The following is a 19,944-nucleotide window of genomic DNA, read 5'->3' as shown; positions in this document are numbered from 1 at the left end:
GCCTTGGCAGAAAGACAGAGACAGAAAGCAAAAAATCACCCCCCAAGGGGGGTGGCCACGCCACAATCCCTTCTCCATTCTCCTCTCGGGATCTTGGGCATGCACACACACACGCCTGGCGTGAGTTTAAGCCACTGGGTCTGGGACTCAACTGTGGTCGACTACGTGGGAATCCAGAGACATAGCCATTACGCCAACTGCTGGTCCAGGTCAACTGCAGTTTGAGTCCCAGACTTGGTAGCTTGAAATTCATGCCAGACATATGTATGTGCATACCCAAAATCCTAAGAGGAGAATGGAGAAAGGATTGTGGCATGGCCATCCCGCCCCTGGGGGGTGATTTCTTGCCTTCTGTCTCTCTGGCAAGTGCATGCACCTGATAGCAAAATCTCTCCAAAATTAAAAAATATGAAAGGAAGTGAGGGCAGCTCCTTCACACCCCAGGACCTTGGCACAGGCTGTTCCCTCTTTACCTCTTGGACCTGGTTAGGACCTCCCGCTCCTTATGATCTTAACTCAACAGTTGCCTTTTCGGGAAGATGGATTTTAACTCTCTGCCCCTCTCTCAGCACCAGGGCTAACATCTTCGGTGTCAATCTTCCCCGCTAGATTAGGCAGTCCATAAATTGTTGGTTTTCTCTCCATTTCCTGGCATAGTACTTGGTACCTGGACAACTCTCCAAGCATGATTCTTAACGGTCGGAGGGGCTAATAGTAAGAACACGGTCAGGGTGGGGATGGAACCAATGACAGGGTTGGAATTATGGAGACCATTCAGAGAGGAGAGTGAGTTGGGTTAAGGGCAAGGGGAGGGGCAGGGTGTGATAAGAGGAAGGGAAGTGAGTGAGGCTGAGAAGGCTGAGGGTTCTGTCCCAGCTCTGGATGATCAGCAGGGCTGTCGAGGCTGAGGACAGGAGTGGCAGGCTGGTCAGGCCCGCCCTCCTGGGCTCTGCTCAGCCACCCCATGACTCTCTTTCCGGGGGATTCTGAGAGCCTGGAGATGCAAATTAGCACTTCAAGATGCAAATCCCATTCAAATTTTCCCAGCCTCCTGCTTCCTGGCTCCTCCCCTCCCCTGGAGCCCGTGCCCCAGGGGGCTGCTAAGGCAAGGCTTAGAGAAGATCAGGGAGACCAGGCGAGGAGACTGAGGTTCAGGGGCCTGAGGAAGGCAAGGTGCCTCCAGACGCAGGGTCCTGGGGCATTTGGGGTGAGTGACTCATCCTTAACCTTTCTAATTCTGTGATGAGAGACTCCTCTGGGGGATGAGGGTGCAGGGCACACAGGCAGCCTGGAGGACAAGGTAGGAGAGGGCTTCCAGGAGTAGAAGAGGCTGAGGTTTAGAGAGAATGGGTGTGACCACCAGGGGCAAGACCTTTATCCACCCCCCAAAAGCGGAAACGAGCAAGAGAGGTGGCCCAGGGTTTGACCATGGCCCTGGTCTGGAGTGGGATCTATGTCGTGAGGAAAACAGAGATGGAGGTGGGGCCGGAGAGGATGTGACCATGGCTGGGGCTGGGAACACCGATGGGATTAGGCATGAAGACGTAGCTGCGGCACTCCCCAGTTATGACCAAAATGTGGACGTGTGACTCGTGACTCGTGGTAGGTACGCACTGGGCTGAAGAACTGGTTCTCCTGGGTCCGGGGCGGGACCCTGAGAACAGGACGGGCTCCTGGGAAGGATGCGAGCTCTCCGGGGTGGCTCACAACAGGCCACCCCCACAGGAAGCCGAGTCCTCCCTGCTGGCCACCACCTCACTGCTGGGCACTACCCCACTGCCTCACCCCACCCCAAGCCCTGCAAGGCAGGGAGCCACCCCTGCGGCCCTACTCCCCTAGGACATGGACTCCCCTGCTTCAAATTCATCAGAGGGGTGGGTTGGCGAAGCAGTGATGCCACCACCACGCCCCACGGGGCTGTCCCACCTGAGAAGGTCCCAGATTCACATCCCGAGACCTCCCTGGGCACATGGGACAGGCACATGCCCGTGTTCTAGGCTGGCTGAGGCTGGGGATGGACCGTGGCATCAAGACCCTGCTAGGAGTGCTTGCTTTCTCTCTCTTTCTAAAATGGAAGAAATAATTAAAATAATCTTTAAATTTTATCAGAGTTTAAAACAGTGTTATCCTCAGAATCAAATCCGAGGATTTACCATGGACTTCAGACGTACATGACCCACCATCTTTTCCAGTCACTCTGGCCTTTTCTCTCGTCCTTGGACAAGCATCTTTGCAGGTCATCCATTGCCCATCCTTGGTTTGTGACACCTTTTCCTCAAGCTGTTTCAGGAGTTTTTGTTTGTTTGTTTGTTTGTTCATTTTAGATTTTTGCTATAGGGTATGCACTTGCCAAAGAGATAGTGAGAGGAAAAGTGAGAAATCATCTCCCAGAGGGGGATGGCCACTCCACAATCCCTTCTCCTCCATGTTCCTCTTCAGATTTGGGGTATGCACACACACATGCCTTGTGTGAGTTTCAAGCCACTGCATCTGGGACTTGAACCACAGCCAACCATATGGGAGTCCAGTGCCTTAACCACTATGCCATCTGCTGGCCCCATGGTATATTTTTTTTTAGAATTATTTTGTTATTATTATTATTTTATTATTATTATTTGACCAGAGAGAGAGAAAGTGAGAAAAGAAGCTACCAGGTTTGGGACTCAAACTGTAGTCAGCCATGTGAAAGTCTAGCACCTTAACCACCATGCCACCTGCAGGTCCCTCAGGAGTGTTTTATTCTTTTTTCTTTTTTTTTTTTTTAAATATTTCATTTAACTTTATTGACTTTTGTGTTTTTTTGACCTGAGAGGGACAAAAGAGAGAGAGAGAGAGAAAGCAAGCCAGGACTCAAACCACAGTTGGCCATGTAGGAGTACAACCCCCTTAACCACCACACCATGTGCTGGCCCAGGAGTGTTTTGTTCTTGACATCCAGGCCTTAATTCCTGTCACCTCTTCCTAGGGACCTCCCTTGGCCTCCATACCTAACGTTGTCCCCACTGCACCCAGTCATGTCAGCACATGTCTGGTATAGCCCAGACTTCACGTGCCGCCATGAAGGGACTCATCTGCTGATGTGTTCATCCTCTGTCTCTCTACGCCTGTCAGCACGTGGGAGCAGGGCAGAGGCCTGGGGAGTTCCCAACCACTTCTCCAAAGTCTACGACAGTGTTTAGAGCCACAAGGCAAGCAGATCGTAGGTCAATGCTGGAAGGGACTTTCCAGATCTTCTCATCCTACCCACTGTCTTACAGATTCGGGTCACAGAGGCGGAGGGACTTGCTCAAGGCCAGCCAGGGAAAGAAGGCTGGCGAGCCCCCCTTCCCCCCATAACCACCCGCCTCCAGACCAACCTCAAAGTCCAGAGCGCAGACTGGAGGGATCCCCCTACCTGACAGGCCTCCTACAGCCTGACATGAACCCCTTCCCCTCATCTTGTCCCTGGCAGGTGTAAGTCTTTGCAGCCGGGTGTGTCTCCGCAGTAATCTTCCTCCACCCTGGCTTTCTGGGAAACCAGAGTCCAACAATCTGCCCCATCCCTCCCTCTCCAGCTCTGGGGCATTTTTTTAGGACAGGCCTGCCTTCTGCTGCTGGTTTGTGCAGGCCAAGGAGAGTGCAGGCCAAGGAGAGTCCCCTCAGGGGCATAGGCTGCCTGAGTGTGCCATGGCCGTGTGCTCTGCTGATTCTGCCAAGGCCCGGGGCAGGCCCACACTTCCAGCCTCCCCCACAGCCCTGCTGGCTGCAGGGAAGCACTTCTAGGTAAGTCTTAGTCTTTTGATTTTATTCTAAGGTAAACAAAGTCTGGTGCTTTGAGTAAATCCTTGGTTTGGAATCTGCAAGTGAAATACTTCCAAACACACCTCCTCATGAGCAATGGCATGAGGATTCTTTTCCCTCAGTATCACAGACTCAGGAAGTGACAGTCCCACCATTTACAAAGCCCCTTCCCACACACAGGCCCACTGCAGGAACGGGGGACAGGGGCTTGGTTGAATGAGAAGATTCTTGGGGTGGAAGGGGATAGAAGGAAGGGTTAGACAGTGTGTTTTCCTGAGTCTATGGAATGGAGTGGTTGGTGTAAAAGATTTTTTAAATTTTGCTATAGCACGTATGCACTCACTCACTCACTCAAGAGAGACGAGGTAGTGAGGGAAAGTGATAAAAAACACTTCCCTGGGTGGGGTATGGCCATGCTGCAGTCCCTTCTCATCTAGTCTCCTCTCAGGATTTGGGGCACTCATGCATGTCCAGAGTGTTTTTTAGGCCTCCAGTTCTGGAACTCTAACCACGCAGTTGGTCACGTGGGATCCAACTGTTTTAACCACCATACTGCCAGCTGGCCCTGGGTGGTATAAAATTCTGACATACCAGGAGCTCTGGGATGGTGATTTAGTTAGGGAGGAAATGTGACCAGATCTGGAGTTTCTGCTTCTTTTGGAGAGGTTTTTGGTATAGGGTGTATGTGCTCTCCAGAAAGACAGAAAGCAAAAAAAGCACTCCCCAGGAGGATGGCTACACCACAATCACTTCTCCATTCTCCTCTCAGGATCTTGGGGCATGCACATGCACCCAGTGTGAGTTGTTTAAGCTGCCGGGTCTGAGACTCGAACTGCAGTCTACTACGTGGGAATCCAGCAATGTAACCATTATGCCATCTGCTGGTCCCCAGATCTGGAGTTTCTCACGGCACTGTACGTGTATTGAAAGCGCTTTCGCTTTCTTAGACATTGGCAGCCTTGACCAAGGCAGCGCTGGGTCCTCATGGACTGGAGGAACGAATGATGTTGATCATGGCCTGAGGGAGTCAGCAGCCTCGAAGCCTTTGACCATGTGGAATTCCAATGGGTCCTCAATTATTCTGACACTAAAGCCATCTGATTGCCTTGACACCAGCACCATGGGGTTGGATAAACAGGTTCCAAGACACTGTGAATCTCTCCAGAGAGAGGCTGTGACCAGCATTTGGTCAGGCACAGAACTGGACTCCAATGAGAGAGGAGGTGAAGAGGGCTGGATCTGAGGTGAAGGGAAGCAGGAAGCCACGAAGGGGTTGGGTAGCCATGGAGATAGAAGACAGGTGTGTTCAACTGGAGAGCTGCGCAAATCTCTATTTTATTTGTCGATTGATTGATTTTTGCCAGAGGGCATGAGCATTTGTCAGAGAGAGAAAAAAACAGAGAAAGCACCCCACAATGAGGTGTGGCCACACTATAATCCCTTCTCCTTCTCGGTTTCTCCATCCTGTTGGGATTTAGGGCATGCATGTACACATGCTCAGTGTTTTTTGTTGTTGTTGTTGTTGTTGTTTGCTTTTTTAATCTTTTTGAAATTATTTTATTTCATTTTATTTATTGTTACTATTTTTTTAATTTGACTAGAGAGAGACAGAGAGAAAGGGAAAGTGAGAAAGCAAGCTGCCTGGTCCGGGACTCAAACTGTGGTGGGCCATGTGGGAGTCCAGCACCTCAATGGCTATGCCACCTGCTGGCCTCAGTGTTTTTGCTTTTTTTTTTTTTTTTTTAAAGAGATTTTCACTATAGGGTGCATGTGCTCACAAGAAAGAAAAAGAAGAACAGAGAGACAGAAAGCAAGAAATCACCCCCCTGGGGAGATGGCCATACGGCAATCCCTTCTCCTCCATTCTCCTCTCGGGATCTTGGGCACACACGCACACGTGCCCAGTGTGAGTTTAAGCCACTGGGTCCGGGACTCGAACTGCAGTCATTGCATGGGAATCCAGCGATGTAGCCATTATGCCATCTGCTGGTCCCTAATTTTTTTTTAAAAGAAGTTTTTCATTTAAATTTATTTATTTATTTTAATTTGACCAGAAAGGGACAGAGTGAGTGAGTGAGAAAGGAGAGAGAAAGTGAGAAAGCAAGCCACCAGGTCCAGGACTCAAACCAAGGTCGGCTATGTGGGAGTCCAGCACCCTCAACCACTATGTCATCTGCCTACTCCCCTCTCAGTGTTTTTTATATCGACAGAGCCAAGATTCAAACTGTCATCAGCCATGTGAAATCCAGCTCGCTAATCCTAGGCGAAAGAGTTGACCCCAGCTCTGTTTTTTTTTTCGGAGAGATTTTCACTATAGCGCGCCTGCACTCGCCAGGCAGACAGAGAGAGACATTAGAGACAGAAAGCGAGAAATCACCCCCGAGGGGGGGTGGTCATGCCGCAATCCCTTCTCCTCCATTCTCCTCTCGGGATCTTGGGCACGCACGCACACGCGCCCGGCGTGAGTTTTAAGCCACCAGGTCCGGGACACGAACCGTGGTCGACTATGTGGGAGTCCAGTGACATAGCCATTACGCCAACTGCTGGTTCCCACCCCAGCTCTGTTTTTAAGGGCTGAGGGGCTAAAAGGGAGAAAATCGGACTCCCCAGGCTATCGCTCACTTTGGTCATGGTAGGCTAGGTTGTGCTGCAGTAACCGCAAGCCCTGAATTTCAATGACTCCACTGAACAAAATTTATTCCTCACTCAGTTCCATGTCCCACGTGGGAGTCCAGCGACATAGCCATTACGCTAACTGCTGGTTCCCTCTGTTAGTTTCTTGAGTCCAGCTACTCCTTCACCTCCTGATGATCCACTCTGGGAGGTGAGGGTAGGAACACAGGACTTGCATAGATGGTGGGTTGACCTGGGAGGCTTCCTGTCTCCAGAATAGAGAACCATGGATTCACCGCTGTTCCTTCCCTCTGCAATCCCCTGGCACCCACCCACTCCTACACACACACACACACACACACTCACACACATCGAAATGTAAAAATGAAATGGGAGTTAAATATGTTGGCTTTTATTGAACTCACTGGTGAGAAGGATAAAAAGCATAAAATGAGAGAGTTGGTAGTGTAAGAGTAGAAAGAGATCCTCACACACCTGCCCAGGCCAGGGAGCCTGTCCCCAAGAACTGCAGCTAGAGGTCCAGGTGAGGTGGCCTCTGATTCTTCCCCTGCCCTTTAAGGTGCAAGGACCACATGTCACATTCAGGCACACAGCCATACTGTGGTCGGTTTCCGGGCTCTTCCAGAGAAGGAAGCCAGGCTGGTTGGTCATCAGCTTGGAGGAAAGGGCGGGGAAAGGGCTTGATGGGAGAAGGAGATAGGAGAGGACGGGGAAAGACTAAGGAGGTGAGCTCAGAGACCGCAGATGGGCACCCCAATGGAAGAAGAGGATTCCCATAAGAGGCTGGAGCAGAAGGCTGCCCAGAGTACAGAAAGGGATTGGAAGGCCTCCTTCCTCTTGGAAGGGCCTGTTGTGCGTTTGACTTTAGTCAGCGGCTTCTCATCCTGGACGCTGTGGCCTGGTCCCTCACAGCTCAGGGCCTGGTTCGTGTGATGCTGGAGTCATCCTGGCTGGAAAAGGCCTGTGTGCAGAGGAGAAGGTACAAGCTGACCAAGAACAGGGAGGATGGAAAGGTCTAAAGGGCCCTGAGAATCTGGCCCTCCTTGTGCTTGGACCTTTCTTATGAGGTGGTTTGAGGAGGGGTTAGATGGAGACGCTGTTCTCAATGAGGGGAGGGTCCAGGTAGATGTAGGGCAGCTCCAAGCCCCGGTTCCGCTCCCGGATGTCCCTTGAGATCTGGGCCAGGCGGTTCTGGAAGGCAGCGATGCTCCTCTGAGGGGCCTCCTCCGTGAAGTGCTCATCAGGGTAGGTGCCCAGAGGCCTCTGGGAGAAAATTGGTGATGGTGAGCAGGATGGGATGGAAAATAATGAAGAATCACATGCACCAACAAATACAGTTGCGGCGGCTTCTAAATGAATAACCCTAAGCAGTATAATCATTGTAAGCAAAAAACGATAACCACAATCCTAAACCACCAATCCTGACACAAAACAGCTCTCCAACACCCAAAGTCCACACCATGTAGCATGGACCTAGAAGCCTAAACCTAAAGTTAGTGCTCCCCCTACTGGTAACTTTGTATATGTTATCCTGACTTTGGGACTCAGTTTCTGCATCCAAAAATAGATGGGTTGAGCTAACAACCCTTTTTTTTTTTCCTTTAGAATTATTCATTATTATTATTATTATTATTATTATTATTATTTTAATTTTCTATAGGGCATGTACGCTCACCAGAGTGAGGGGAGGGAGAAAATGAGAAAGCAAGCTGCCAGGTCCAGGACTTGAACTGTGGTCAGCCATGTGGGCGTATGGTAAAACCCACCACACTACCTGCTGGCCCCAAGCTAGTAAATCTTTCAAGATCCCTTCCAGTGCCTGATCCACTGCTCTAGGAACGCACACACACGCGCGCGTGCGCGCTTGCACTACTATAGTCAAACCACAAACGAGATAACCATAAACACACTCCAGTAATTATAACTCAGAGTATACCTATTATCTCGCAATTTCATGAAATTCAGCCCCTGAAGACAATCATTATCTTGGTTCTGAGACATCTTCACAATCAACCAACATCATGGAACTTTTGCCAAAGCAATCACCATAACCATACGCTATTACACTTTATAGCAATGGCCAACCACAAAATCAAGAACTATCACAATGAACTTCAGTCAGTGCCATGCTGTGTAGAGGACCAACCCTCCCTTCATGATCACATAAACGACCAGTCACCAACACTCTACACAGGCCCTAGCCTCCAAACCAGCACACATTTCACATCTAATATAACCTTCTTACAATATAGTTGTTGCCAGTACTAATGCTGTTTTAAACATTATTTTTCTTGTCTCATTGCATTGGCAAAGCCCTCCAGATCAATGTTAAATAATAGCAGAAATAATGGGCCTTATTTTATTATTCCTGACTTTAATGAGGAAACCTCAATGGTTTCGCTGGAAATACAGTGTTTTCTTAAGTACACTTTTTATCAAAACTCCTTAAGGGTGTTTCATTTTACACTGAGTTTTTATTAGTAACAGTGGTTCACATTTATCGAATGCTTTTTCAACATATCTTGAGATGATTATATGGTATGCTTCTTCATTGACATAATGAATTATGTTGCTGGATTTCATAAGGTTGAACCAACCTTTCATTCCTAAACTAAACTAACCTTCATCATGGTATATTATTGTTTTACTATTCAGAATTGGCCTTCATTTGGCTGATATATTTTTAAGACTATTGTAGCTAAGTGAAACACGTGTGTAGTTTCATTTTAATAGTAGCTAATATGTTGTAAGCACTTTATATTGAACATCACAACTACACAACCACGCTGTGAGAAGGTCCTTTTATCATTCTCACTTTTTAGGTAAGGAAATTGAGGCTTCTGGAGGCCAAGTTATGTATCCAAGGTCACACAGGTGGTAAGTGTGGGCCTGGGACTTGAACCCCCTACATAAGACTCACCTCAATTCTTGTTATTTTTTAAAGACTTCTTTTATTTAACTTTATTTGGTTTTTTATTTTAATTTGACCAGGTAGGGACAGAGTGAGAGAGAGCGAGAAAGAGAGAGATGGAAGGTAAGAAAGCAAGCCACCAGGTCCAGGGCTTGAAATGCAGTCAGCCACATAGGAGTCTAGTGCCCTTAACCACCACGCCACCTGCCGGCCTCCCACCTCGCTTCTAAAGAGTATAATACTTGCCAGATGCTGGAATCAGGGTTCTGTAATCCAGTAAAATGATTCAGGAGGGGCCAGCAGGTGGCATAGTGATTAAGGCACTGAAATCCCACATTGCCAATCATAGTTTGATTCCTGGGCCCAGTGGCTTAAAACTCACATGAGGCACGGGCTGGCAGATGGTGTGGTAGTTAAGGGTGCTGGATTCCCATATGGCTGATTGTGGTTCAAGTCCTGGACCTGGCAGCTTGCTTTCTCACTTTCCCTTTCTCTCTCTGTCTCTGTCTGGTCAAATTAAATAATAATAATAATAAATAACAAATGGAATTAAATAAATAAATCATTCTTAAGGGACCAGCAGGTGGCATGGTGGTTAAAGGCGCTAGATTCCCATGTGGTCAACTATGGCTCCAGTCCTGGATCTGATTGGTTTGCTCTCTCACTTTTCCTTTCTCTCTCTATCTCTGTCTGGTCAAATTTAAAACAATATAACAACAATAACAACAACAACAAATGGAATTAAATAAATCTCTTTTTTTTAATTCTTAAAAAAAAAAAAGTCTCAAACAAGGCCACTGTCAGGCACATGTGCATGTATGCCCAAAATCCCAGGAGGAGAATGGAGGAGAAGGGATTGTGGCCTGGTCATCCCCCCGAGGGGTGATTTCTCACTTTCTCTGTCTCTTCAAGGAGCACTTGTGCCCTATAGCAAAAATCTCTCTTAACATAATAAATGATTTTCTATGTTTTCAAGCAGTTTGATAACAAAAATTACTCATTCCTTAAAGATTTGAAGAAATCAGATCTTCCACAACTTTTTACATTTATGTATGGTTTTCATCTCTTCTGCAAATAAGTTTCAGTTATTGATGGTAGCTTTTCAAATTTGCTCACATAAAACTGTAAACAAAATCTTCTTACAATTTACATTTTTTTCTCAGGGTGTGGTGTGGTGGTTAAGGTGCTAGACTCCCATATAGCTGACTGTGGTTCAAGTCTGGACCTGGTAGCTTGTTTTTTCATTCTCCCTCTCTCTCTCTGTCTCTCTCTGGTGAGTACACATACCCTATAGCAAGTTCAAAAATAACAACAACAAATTAAATTAAATGAATAATTATTTAAAATAAAATAATTTTTTTGTCTGTATTGATGGCTACATGTCTTTCTTATTCCTAATAGAGTGTAGTTATGTTCTCTCTCTTTTTTTGATTTGAATTGTCTATACAGTGGCTGACCAGTGTTGCTAAGTATCTGTGCTCCACAGTCTGGGACCACATGGGGAGGCCCAAGTTCAATTCCCAGTCCAACCTAAAATGTGTAATCGTGCATGCCTGTAAGCCCAAACCTGGGATGCTGAGGCAGGAGGATTGTGAGCTTGAAGCTGGCCTGAGCAATGAAGCAAGGTCCAATCTGAAAAAGAGCTGAGCACCTGGCCCATGCCTGTAACGCCCACTGGGACGCTAGGGCAGGAGGGTCATGACACAGTGAGACTCAGTCTTGAAAAAAAAATTTTAAGAACCAGCAGATGGCGTAATGGTTACATCCCTGGACTCCCATAAAGTCCACCAGTTTGAGTCTCAGACCCAGAGACTTGAAACTCATGCCGTGTGCGTGCCTGCCCAAGATCCCAAGAGGAGAATGAAGAAGGGTACCCCATGGCCATCCCCCTGGGGGTGATTTCTCGCTTTCTGTCTCTCTGGCGAGCGCATGCTCCCTATAGCAAGAATCTCTCTTTTTTAAAAAAAATTGTAAAGAATCATCTATAGTGGGGCTGACAGGTGGTGTGGTGGTTGAGGGCGTTGGACTCCCACATGGCTGACCACAGTTCGAGTCCTGGACCTGGCGGCTTGCTTTCTTACTTTCCCCCACCCTACCCCCACTCTGTCCCTCTCTGATCAAATTAAAACAAATAAAGTTAAATAAAATAATTATTTTAAAAAATCATCTATAATTTCTTTGTTTTATCAGTCTTTTCAAATATCTGGTTTTATGTTTTATTTACCAGATTAATATGTAATCTCTAAAACTATAGTGTAGCCCTCAAAAAAGCAGAACCCAGAAACATGACAGACTGGATTCAAAGACTACTCACTAGCCTTACTAGCCATGCGTGTTGAACAAATTGTTAATCTCTCTGAATCTCAGTTTTCTCCCCTGTAAAATGAACTACTATTTTATTGAACACTTATATGCCAGAAATGTGGTAAGCATTTTAAATATAGCTACTATTTGTTTCGTATGTTAAATATATGATTTAATGACTGAGACATGATAGATGCTTAGTGACAGCTGCTATTGTTTTTGTTGCTAGAAGTTTCTAGGTTAAACTTCTCACTGGCTTATGAGGAGGGAACCCTCCACCCTCATCCATTGGCCTACTCATTCTTCATCCCTCACAGGGACCAGAAAGGGGCAGGACCCAGGGACAAGTTCCTGGCATTCTCAGGATATGAGATGGTCAGTTCAAATTTGCTGAGAAGGGGCCAGCATGTGGTGTGGTGGTTAAAGGTGCTGGGTTCCCACATGTTTGACTGAGGTTCGAGTCCCAGACTTGGTAGCTTGCTTTCTCCCTTTCCCTCTCTCTCTTTCTGTCTCTCTCTGGTCGAATTCGCTGGATTCATGATAACACATGGAATTAAATGGATGAATAATTCTTTTTAAAAAATTTGCTCAGAAGATAAAATATCCGCATCCTTTTTACCATCAAAGAGAGTCAACCATGAACACTGAGAGAACTTGTGAGCAAGGCCAGCAGGGCAGAGGCGTGACTGAGAGCATCGTGTGCACATGGAGAGGACGGTCATCAGTGCTGAAAGGGCTGCCTGTCTGGTCTACACCACCTCACTGTCTCCCAAACTGTCCCTCCCACCCATGCACACAGCCACAGGAGAGCCCTTGCTAAAAAATAATGTAACCATGGGAACAGCAATTAGCATAATGGCTATGTCGCTGGATTCCCAGGTAGTTGACCCGGTTCGAGTCCCGGACCCGGCAGCTTAAACTCATGCCGTGCGTGCCCAAGATCCCAAGAGGAGAATGGAGGAGAAGGAATTGCAGCGTGGTGATCACCCCTGGGGGGTGATTTCTCGCTTTCTGTCTCTCCGTCGAGCACACGTGCCCTATAGCAGAAACCCTCTCCAAAACAAAAACATAATAATAATGTCACCATGTACCTCGGGCTTAAAACTCAAGTGGTTCCCCATTGTCCCCTGAACACCTACTGTGCAGCCAAAGCCCTACCTTCCTCTCCACCTGCTATTTTACCAACCCATCTAGGATCCTACAGACACACCAGTGGATTGTTGCCTTCACTCCTTGGTCATGTCCTTCGTTCTGTCTAGAAACTAGTCCTGACCCACCTTTGTCTACCAAATTCTCACCTATCCTGCAGGTTTTAGCTGAGATGTCACTACTTCCAAGAAGCCTTCCTGGGTTCCATTACCATTGCCTCTGTCACTAGACTGCAAGCTCATGAGGACAAGGTTCATAGCTGACCCCAGTGTCTGGCACATTACAGGTCCTCAGGAGGCACATGTTGAATGGAGGAACGAATACACAAGAAATTCCAACAATACCAGGTGCCATTTTTCATTTACCTATATGTCTCTTCAACTAGACTATAGGCTTCTTGAAGGCAGGAGGGGCTTGCTCAACCTTATGTCTGGTGCCTAGTGCAATACTGACACTTGGGAGGTACCCAGCAAATGTTTGCTGAACATCTGGATGAATGCATGAGTGATTATTGGATGAATAATTAATGATGAACAAATGAGTGGTCAGAGGAGTGGATAAGTGGATGGATGAGTTGGTAAATTTGTGAACTTGTTGGAAGTTGTGACCCAATCACTAAACTGGTATTGGCTTCAAAGCTTATCTTTTCATATCAACTATCATTTCCTCAAGGAACTGAAGAGCCTAAGGCAGCTCAACAACAGACATAAATCACCACAGTCAGACCCAGTCCCCTGTGACAGCCACCACCATCTCCAATGCCCTAGCCCCACAAAACCATACCTTCCCAACACTCCCTCCCCCACACCACACACACACCTGGTCTTTGGGCTCTTGGCTGACCAACCAGAAGAGGAGAAGGTTGTTACAGGTGACGTTCACTTCCGGGAGGGTGTCTAGGTAACTCTTCAGGGTGGTGGTCCCCTTAGTCTGGGGTGGGGGCTGCCTCATGGATGACGGGGCATTGGGCATCCAGGACCCAAAGTCATGCTGTGGAGATGCCCAAGCCAGTTGGATCAGCTAGCCAGAAGGAAAGGACCAGCTCCTTCTTCATTACCCCTGACCCCCCTCAACCATCCCAGGTCTTGCCATTGGGAAATGAGGGGACTGTGAAAAGGAAAGAGAAGGGATAGAGGGTGGAAAGTCCCAGAAGTGGAGCATGAATCCAGCTCACTCCTTGTCACTCCCCACCCAGTGTTCCAGGACTAGGTGGAGTGAGTCACCAGGGAAGGAGGAGAACCCAGAGAGAAGGTCATCCTAGAAAGACCTTGGGGCTGGCATACCACATAGAGTAACCTGGTCCTCCACCCGGCCAGGTTCTAACCGTGACAGAAACCCATCAGTTCTCCCCACACAACACCAAATGAGTCGCCATTACAAGCTTGGGCCCAGCTCCACCTATTCACCATTCCAACCCTACCCCTCGTCATAAACCCACTCCAACTCTGACCCACCCATGTTGTCAACCTGAAAGCGGTTCCAAATCTATTGCTGTGCCTAACCTCGGTGGCCTGCTGCCCCAGGCCTGCCCGCTGCAGCCTCACCTGCCCACTGTTGACAGCAGCGTGCTGGGCGGAGCAATTGAAGATGATTGCAGTGAGGAACTTCACCAGCTCTCCCGGAGTACACAGCTGGCTTGGGAAGCCTGGGTGTGGGGAAGCACAGAGGTGGTTGTAGATGGAAGGTGCTGGATTCCTAGGGGAAGCTCAGGACTGGGGCTCACCACAGGGGGAAGGTGAGGAAGTATGAACTGAATATTTGGCCACAAGTATCTTTAAACTAAGATTAGCGTTGGGCTGAAGTTAGGGAAGGTCATCGCCAAGGTTTGTGGTCTCGAACGGGGGTCAGAATAGGAGCTGGGTGCTGGGATGGAACCAAAAACGCCTGGACAGCAGCCCCATGACAGAACCAGTGCCAAGCTACTCCGCCAACCTCCAAGGCACCTACATCTGCAGCCCACATTAGCACTTCATGATTTAATTCTAGCCAAGTCGCCATGCTTTGTCCAAGCACCCAGTGGTGGAACATCCTTTGCTGGGCTTAGTGAGAGACAGGTGCCCACAGAGTGAGTTACCCCACAGCTCCCTGATGGAGGCAGAAAGAAGCAGCCAAGGTCAGAGCTTGGCTCTTAGAGCAAAGGGCAGGCAGTGCGGAAACAGGCGCTGGGGCTTAAGCGTGTAGGGGAGACCTTCCTGAGGATAAGAGAGGGCTTTCCCAAGTTGAAGAATGGGTGATCTTTAAATGGAAAAAAAAAAAAATAATGGTAGCAGAGAAAAACATTTTCAGAGCAGAAGGGAGATGAGCTGCCAGTCCCAGCCCTCAGTCCTCTTCTCTCTGTAGCTCACTGGTCTCACCCAAGTCTGTGCTTTAACCACCTCCTACTCACCAATAAATCCCAAGTTCACATCTCCAGCCATGCCTGGCTCAGGAATCTGCAACTGCGTCCCTGACATCTCTACCTAAGCCTCTACATGGCGTCTCAAATGTAACATCTGCGAAGCCAAATGCTTGGGTCAGCAGGTGGCATGGTAGTTAAGGTATTGGACTCCCACATGGCTGACCATGGTTCAAGTCCCAGACCTAGTGGCTTGCTCTCCTCCCTTTACCCCCCTGCATCTCTCTCTCTCTCTTTCTCTCTGGTAAACATATGTGCCCTATAACAAATTTTAAAATAACAATTTTAAAATTAAAAAAAGGGAAAACCAGAAGCTTTCAAATGCTTGACTTTCTGCCTCAATAGCTCCCCACACCTGTCCCTTGCACAGTGATTCCACATCAGTACTCTTTATTCCGCTGCTCAGGCAGAATGTGTGTGTTCACTCCGCCTCTTTTCTTTTCTTTTCTTTTTTTTTAATTTTCCAGAGGACACGTGTAAAGAGAGCGCGAGAGGAAGCACCCCCCTGGGGAATGGTCATGCCATTCTCAATCCCTTCTCCTCCATTTCTTCCTCCTTTCAAGATTTGGGGTCCAGAATTCTAGTCACACAATCAGCCATGTGGGATCCAGCCACCTCAGCCACACACAGGTTGGCCCCTCACTCCATGTTTTATTTTGCACTGTGCATGTTAGGAAAGACTTCCAGAAGTCAGTCTCCTCACCGCCCCGATCTCCACCACTACCAAGGCTCCATCATCTCTCTCCTGGGCAAATCTTGCTGCTTCCACCCTTGTCCCTTTTGGCTTCTTCTTCACATGATAGCCAAAGTAACCCTTCAAAAATCATTAATCAGGGCCAGTTGGTGGTGCAGTGGTTAAGGTAACTGGATCCCTGGTTGACCATGTGGTTCAATTCCTGGACCCAGTGGCTTGAAAATCACACCAGGAACATGTGTGTGCATGCCCAAAATCTCAAGAGGAGAATGGAGGAGAAGGGATTGTAGTGTGGCTACCAACCCCCCACGCACACACTTCTGAGAGGATGCTTTCTCATTCTCTCTCTCTCTCTCTCTGTCTCTGGTGAGCACATGCACCCTATAGCAAGAAAAGTTTTAAAAATAATAATACTAAATCAGAGCATATGGTGGCACAGTGGCAAAAGTTAAGCTCTGAGAGAGTGACCCACATAGAAGGGTTCCAGCTTCATGTCCAGAAACCTCCTGGAATATATCGGCCACTGCAATCTGGGACTGACTGAAGCTGGAGGTGAATTGCAGCATCAAGAACCTGTCAGAGGTGTCTGTCTCTCTCATTCTTAAAAGAAAGAAATAAACCTTTTTTTTTTTAGGTTTTTGTCATAGGGTGTGTGAGATCACAGTAAAGTGACAGAGAGAGGAAAAGTGAAAAATCACCCTCCAGAGGGATGGCCACGCCACAATCCCTTATCCTCCGGTTTTCTTCTAGTATTCTGGGCACACACACACACACACACACACACACACACACGCCCAGCTTAATTTTCAAGTCACTGGGTCTCGGACTTGAACCGCAGTAGACCATGTGGGAGTCCAGCACCTTAACCATCATGACACCTGCTGGCCCTGAAGTAAGTATTTTTAAAAGATCAAAAATCAGATTATGTCATCTTTCACTAAAACTCTCTAAAGGCCTTCTCTCTTTTTTTTTTTTTTTAAGAATTATTTTATTTAACTTTATTTATTTATTTTTAATTTGACCAGAGAGGGACAGAACGAGAGAGACAGCAAGAGAAAGAGAAAGCAAGCTGCTAGGTCTAGGACTCAAACCATGGTCAGCTATGTAGGAGTCCAGCGCCCTTAACCACCATGCCACCTGCTAGCCCCTAAAGGCTTCCATTTCACTTGCCTTGCTGTGGCCCTTCTTAATCTGTCTCCAGCTCCTCTGACCTCATTTCCTTCCTGACTTTTCTCTCCCTCTTCCTCCACTCCACCTGCACAGGCCTTCCTAATATTCCTCCCAAACACCAGCCTGCTCAGACCTTGGGGCCTTTGCACTCACTATACCTCTGACTGCGTAATCTTATCGCTGTTATCCACAGAGCAAGCTCCCACCCATCCTTCAGGTCTTTGCTCTAGCATCAGCTCCTCAAAGAGGACTTCCCTGACCCCCAATCTGAAATATTTCCCCTACCTTGACATGCTATGTCCCCAGATACTGTTTTATTTTTCTTCTTAGCTTCATAACCACTGGCCATCTTTGTTCATTTGTTGATTTTATCTCCCCGAAAGAATGCGGGACACGAACTGCGGTCGACTACATGGGAGTCCAGCGACATAGCCATTACAAACCAGCTAACTGCTGGTTTCCCCAATGCCAAACTCTCTTAAGGCCAAGATTTGTATCTGTCTTCTTCGATGCTAAACCCTAGCATCTAGAATAATACTTAATAAACATTAAGGGTCCAGTAACTACTGGGTGAATGAAATGAACGCACAAGACGCTAAAGTAGGAAGGCACGGGCCAGAGGTAAGGGGACAGGGAGGGAACCTAATTAAGGCTGCAGCATCGCTGGGCGATGTGGTTTCTGAAGAATACTTCGGAGGATTAGTGGGGCGGCAGCCCAGCAGGCTGGGTGAGCAAGCAGGGCTGGGAGGGGTGGAGCTGGCTGAGAAGCAGCTGCCACACTGTGGCAGGGAAACCCGGGGGGAAGAGGAAGGGGACTAGGGTGGTGACAATGGGGAATAATGGGCACAGTAAAGATTAGCCACCCAAGTGGATTTAGGAAAACAGAGAGGGGAACATGAGCCAAAGAGGACTTCCAGGTTAGGAGTCAGGCTGACTGGAGAGAGAGGCCACAGAACAGAGAGGCGGGGAAGAAGGACGAAGGATGGGCATCTCTGGATGGAATTTTCCGAATGCTCTGTTTGCTGTGATTGTCTAACCTTAGAGGCGAGGAGTAAAAATGTAAAGCAAGGGTCAGACTATGGACCTTCTTTGGGAATTTTCCTGTAGTTCATAATGTTTATTGTCCCCCCTTGGAATATGGACGCTAAGGTCAGACTGAGCTTAATGAGTGTGTTTTGCCTTTAAATTTAAGTGTAGAATAAGCCTGTACTGGTTGGCAGCGCTGCCATCAAACTGAAGAATGCTCTGATGTCTTAAATCAGAAACAAGTTTAATAAAGTAAGATAGTTGAGGGGCCAGTAGATGGTATAATGGTCACTGGGTTCCCACGTAGTTGCTTGCAGTTGGAGTCCTGGACCTGGTGACTTAAAACTCATGCCAGGGAAGTCAGCAGGTGGTGTGGGTGGTTAAGGTGCTGGGTTCCCACATGGCTGGCTGCAGTTTGAGTCCTGGACCTGGCAGTTTGCTTTCTCACTTTCTCCTTCTTTAAAAAAAAAAATAATAATAATTACTTTGGGACCAGTAGTTAGCATAATGGCTATGTCACTGGACTCCCACATAGTTGATCACAGTTCAAGTCCCAGACCCAGTGGCTTAAACTCACGGTGGGCTTGTGTGCGTGCGCATGCGTGCCCAAGATCCCGAGAGGAGAATGGAGGAGAAGGGATTGTGGCGTGGCCATCCCCCGAGGGGGTGATTTCTTGCTTTCTGTCTCTGTCTCTCTGGCGAGCGCACACACTCTATAGCAAAAACCTCTCCAAAAAATAAAATAATAAAATAATTATTTTATTTTAATTTTATTTATTCATTCATTTATTTTCATTTGACCAGAGAGAGAGAGAAAGTGAGCTATTAAGCCACCAGGTCCAGGACTTGAACCATGGTCGGTCATGTGGGAGTGTCTAGCGCTTTAACCACCATGCCACCTGCTGGTCCCCCACCCTTCTTTCTCTCTCTGTCTCTCTCTGGTCAAATTAAAAAATAATCATAACAAATTAAATTAATCTTTAAAAATTTAATAAATAAAACTCACACCAGGCACGTGCATGCCCAAAATCCTGAGAGAAGAAAGGAGGAGAAAGGATTGCACCATGGCCGTCTCCCCTGGGGAATGATTTCTCGCTTTCTGTCTCTGTGTCTCTTCAGCAAGCATATGCACCCTATAGCAAAAATCTCTCTGAAACAAACGAAAAAAGATAAAGAGTTGAACCAATAGTAATCAGATCCCTCTCTGGTCTTAAATAGAAAACAGACAATAAACTCTACTTAAGAGTCCAAAAACTGGGGACCAGCAGTTGACATAATGGCTGTGTCGTTAGACTCCCATGTAGTCGACCATGGTTCGAGTCCCAGACCTGGTGGCTTAAACTCACACAGGGCATGTGTGCCTGCAGCATGGCCATCATCCCTGGGGGACAATTTCTCACTTTTTGTCTCTCTGTCTCTCTTTCTGGAGAGTGCACGCACTCTGTAGCAAAAACCTCTCTAATAATAATAATAATGAGTCCAAAAACTGATAACTAGATTAAAAATTGTGGCATGGGGCCAGTAAGTGACATTGTGGTGAAGGCTTCCAAGTGGACTCCCACGTGGCCAACTGTGGTTCAAGTCCCAGACCTGGTGGCTTGAAAATCGTGCCAGGGCATGTACGTTTGCATGCCTGATGGAGGAGAAGTAATTGTAGAGTGGCCATCCCTCCTGGGGGTGATTTCTCACTTTCTCTCTCACTATCTCTATCTCTCTATGGAAAAGAAAAAAGAAAAATTGCAGCATGTATATACTATGGACTACTATCAGCCATAATAAATAATGAGATCCTATATTCTGAGTCAAAGTGGATGAATATGGAAGACAATGTTGAGTGAAGTGAGGCAGACTTTGAAAGATACACACTGTATAGCCTCACTC

General features: G+C 47.4%; 1 protein-coding gene across 2 annotated transcripts in view; it reads right to left on the bottom strand.

Moving 5' to 3' along the window:
• Positions 1–6,857: 6,857 nt before the first annotated feature.
• ALOXE3 (arachidonate epidermal lipoxygenase 3) overlaps positions 6,858–19,944 on the bottom strand; it is a 29,935-nt gene continuing 16,848 nt past the window's right edge. The window contains exons 13-16 of one of the 2 annotated variants that reach the window (XM_027773134.1): positions 14,323–14,423; positions 13,598–13,768; positions 7,470–7,677; positions 6,858–7,375 (exon numbers count right to left, since the gene is read on the bottom strand). In XM_027773134.1, coding sequence (XP_027628935.1) covers positions 7,498–7,677; positions 13,598–13,768; positions 14,323–14,423 — 452 coding nt within the window. In that variant the 3' untranslated portion in view covers positions 6,858–7,375; positions 7,470–7,497. Of the gene's footprint in view, positions 7,678–13,597; positions 13,769–14,322; positions 14,424–19,944 lie in introns of both variants that reach the window. The other variant, XM_027773135.1, reaches the window with a different exon arrangement.

This window comes from Tupaia chinensis, unplaced genomic scaffold (assembly GCF_000334495.1).
Source record: "Tupaia chinensis unplaced genomic scaffold, TupChi_1.0 Scaffold000330_1, whole genome shotgun sequence".
NCBI lineage: Eukaryota > Metazoa > Chordata > Mammalia > Scandentia > Tupaiidae > Tupaia > Tupaia belangeri.
The sequence above is the reverse complement of the archived record's forward strand: the minus strand, read 5'-3'. Positions and strand labels throughout refer to the sequence as shown.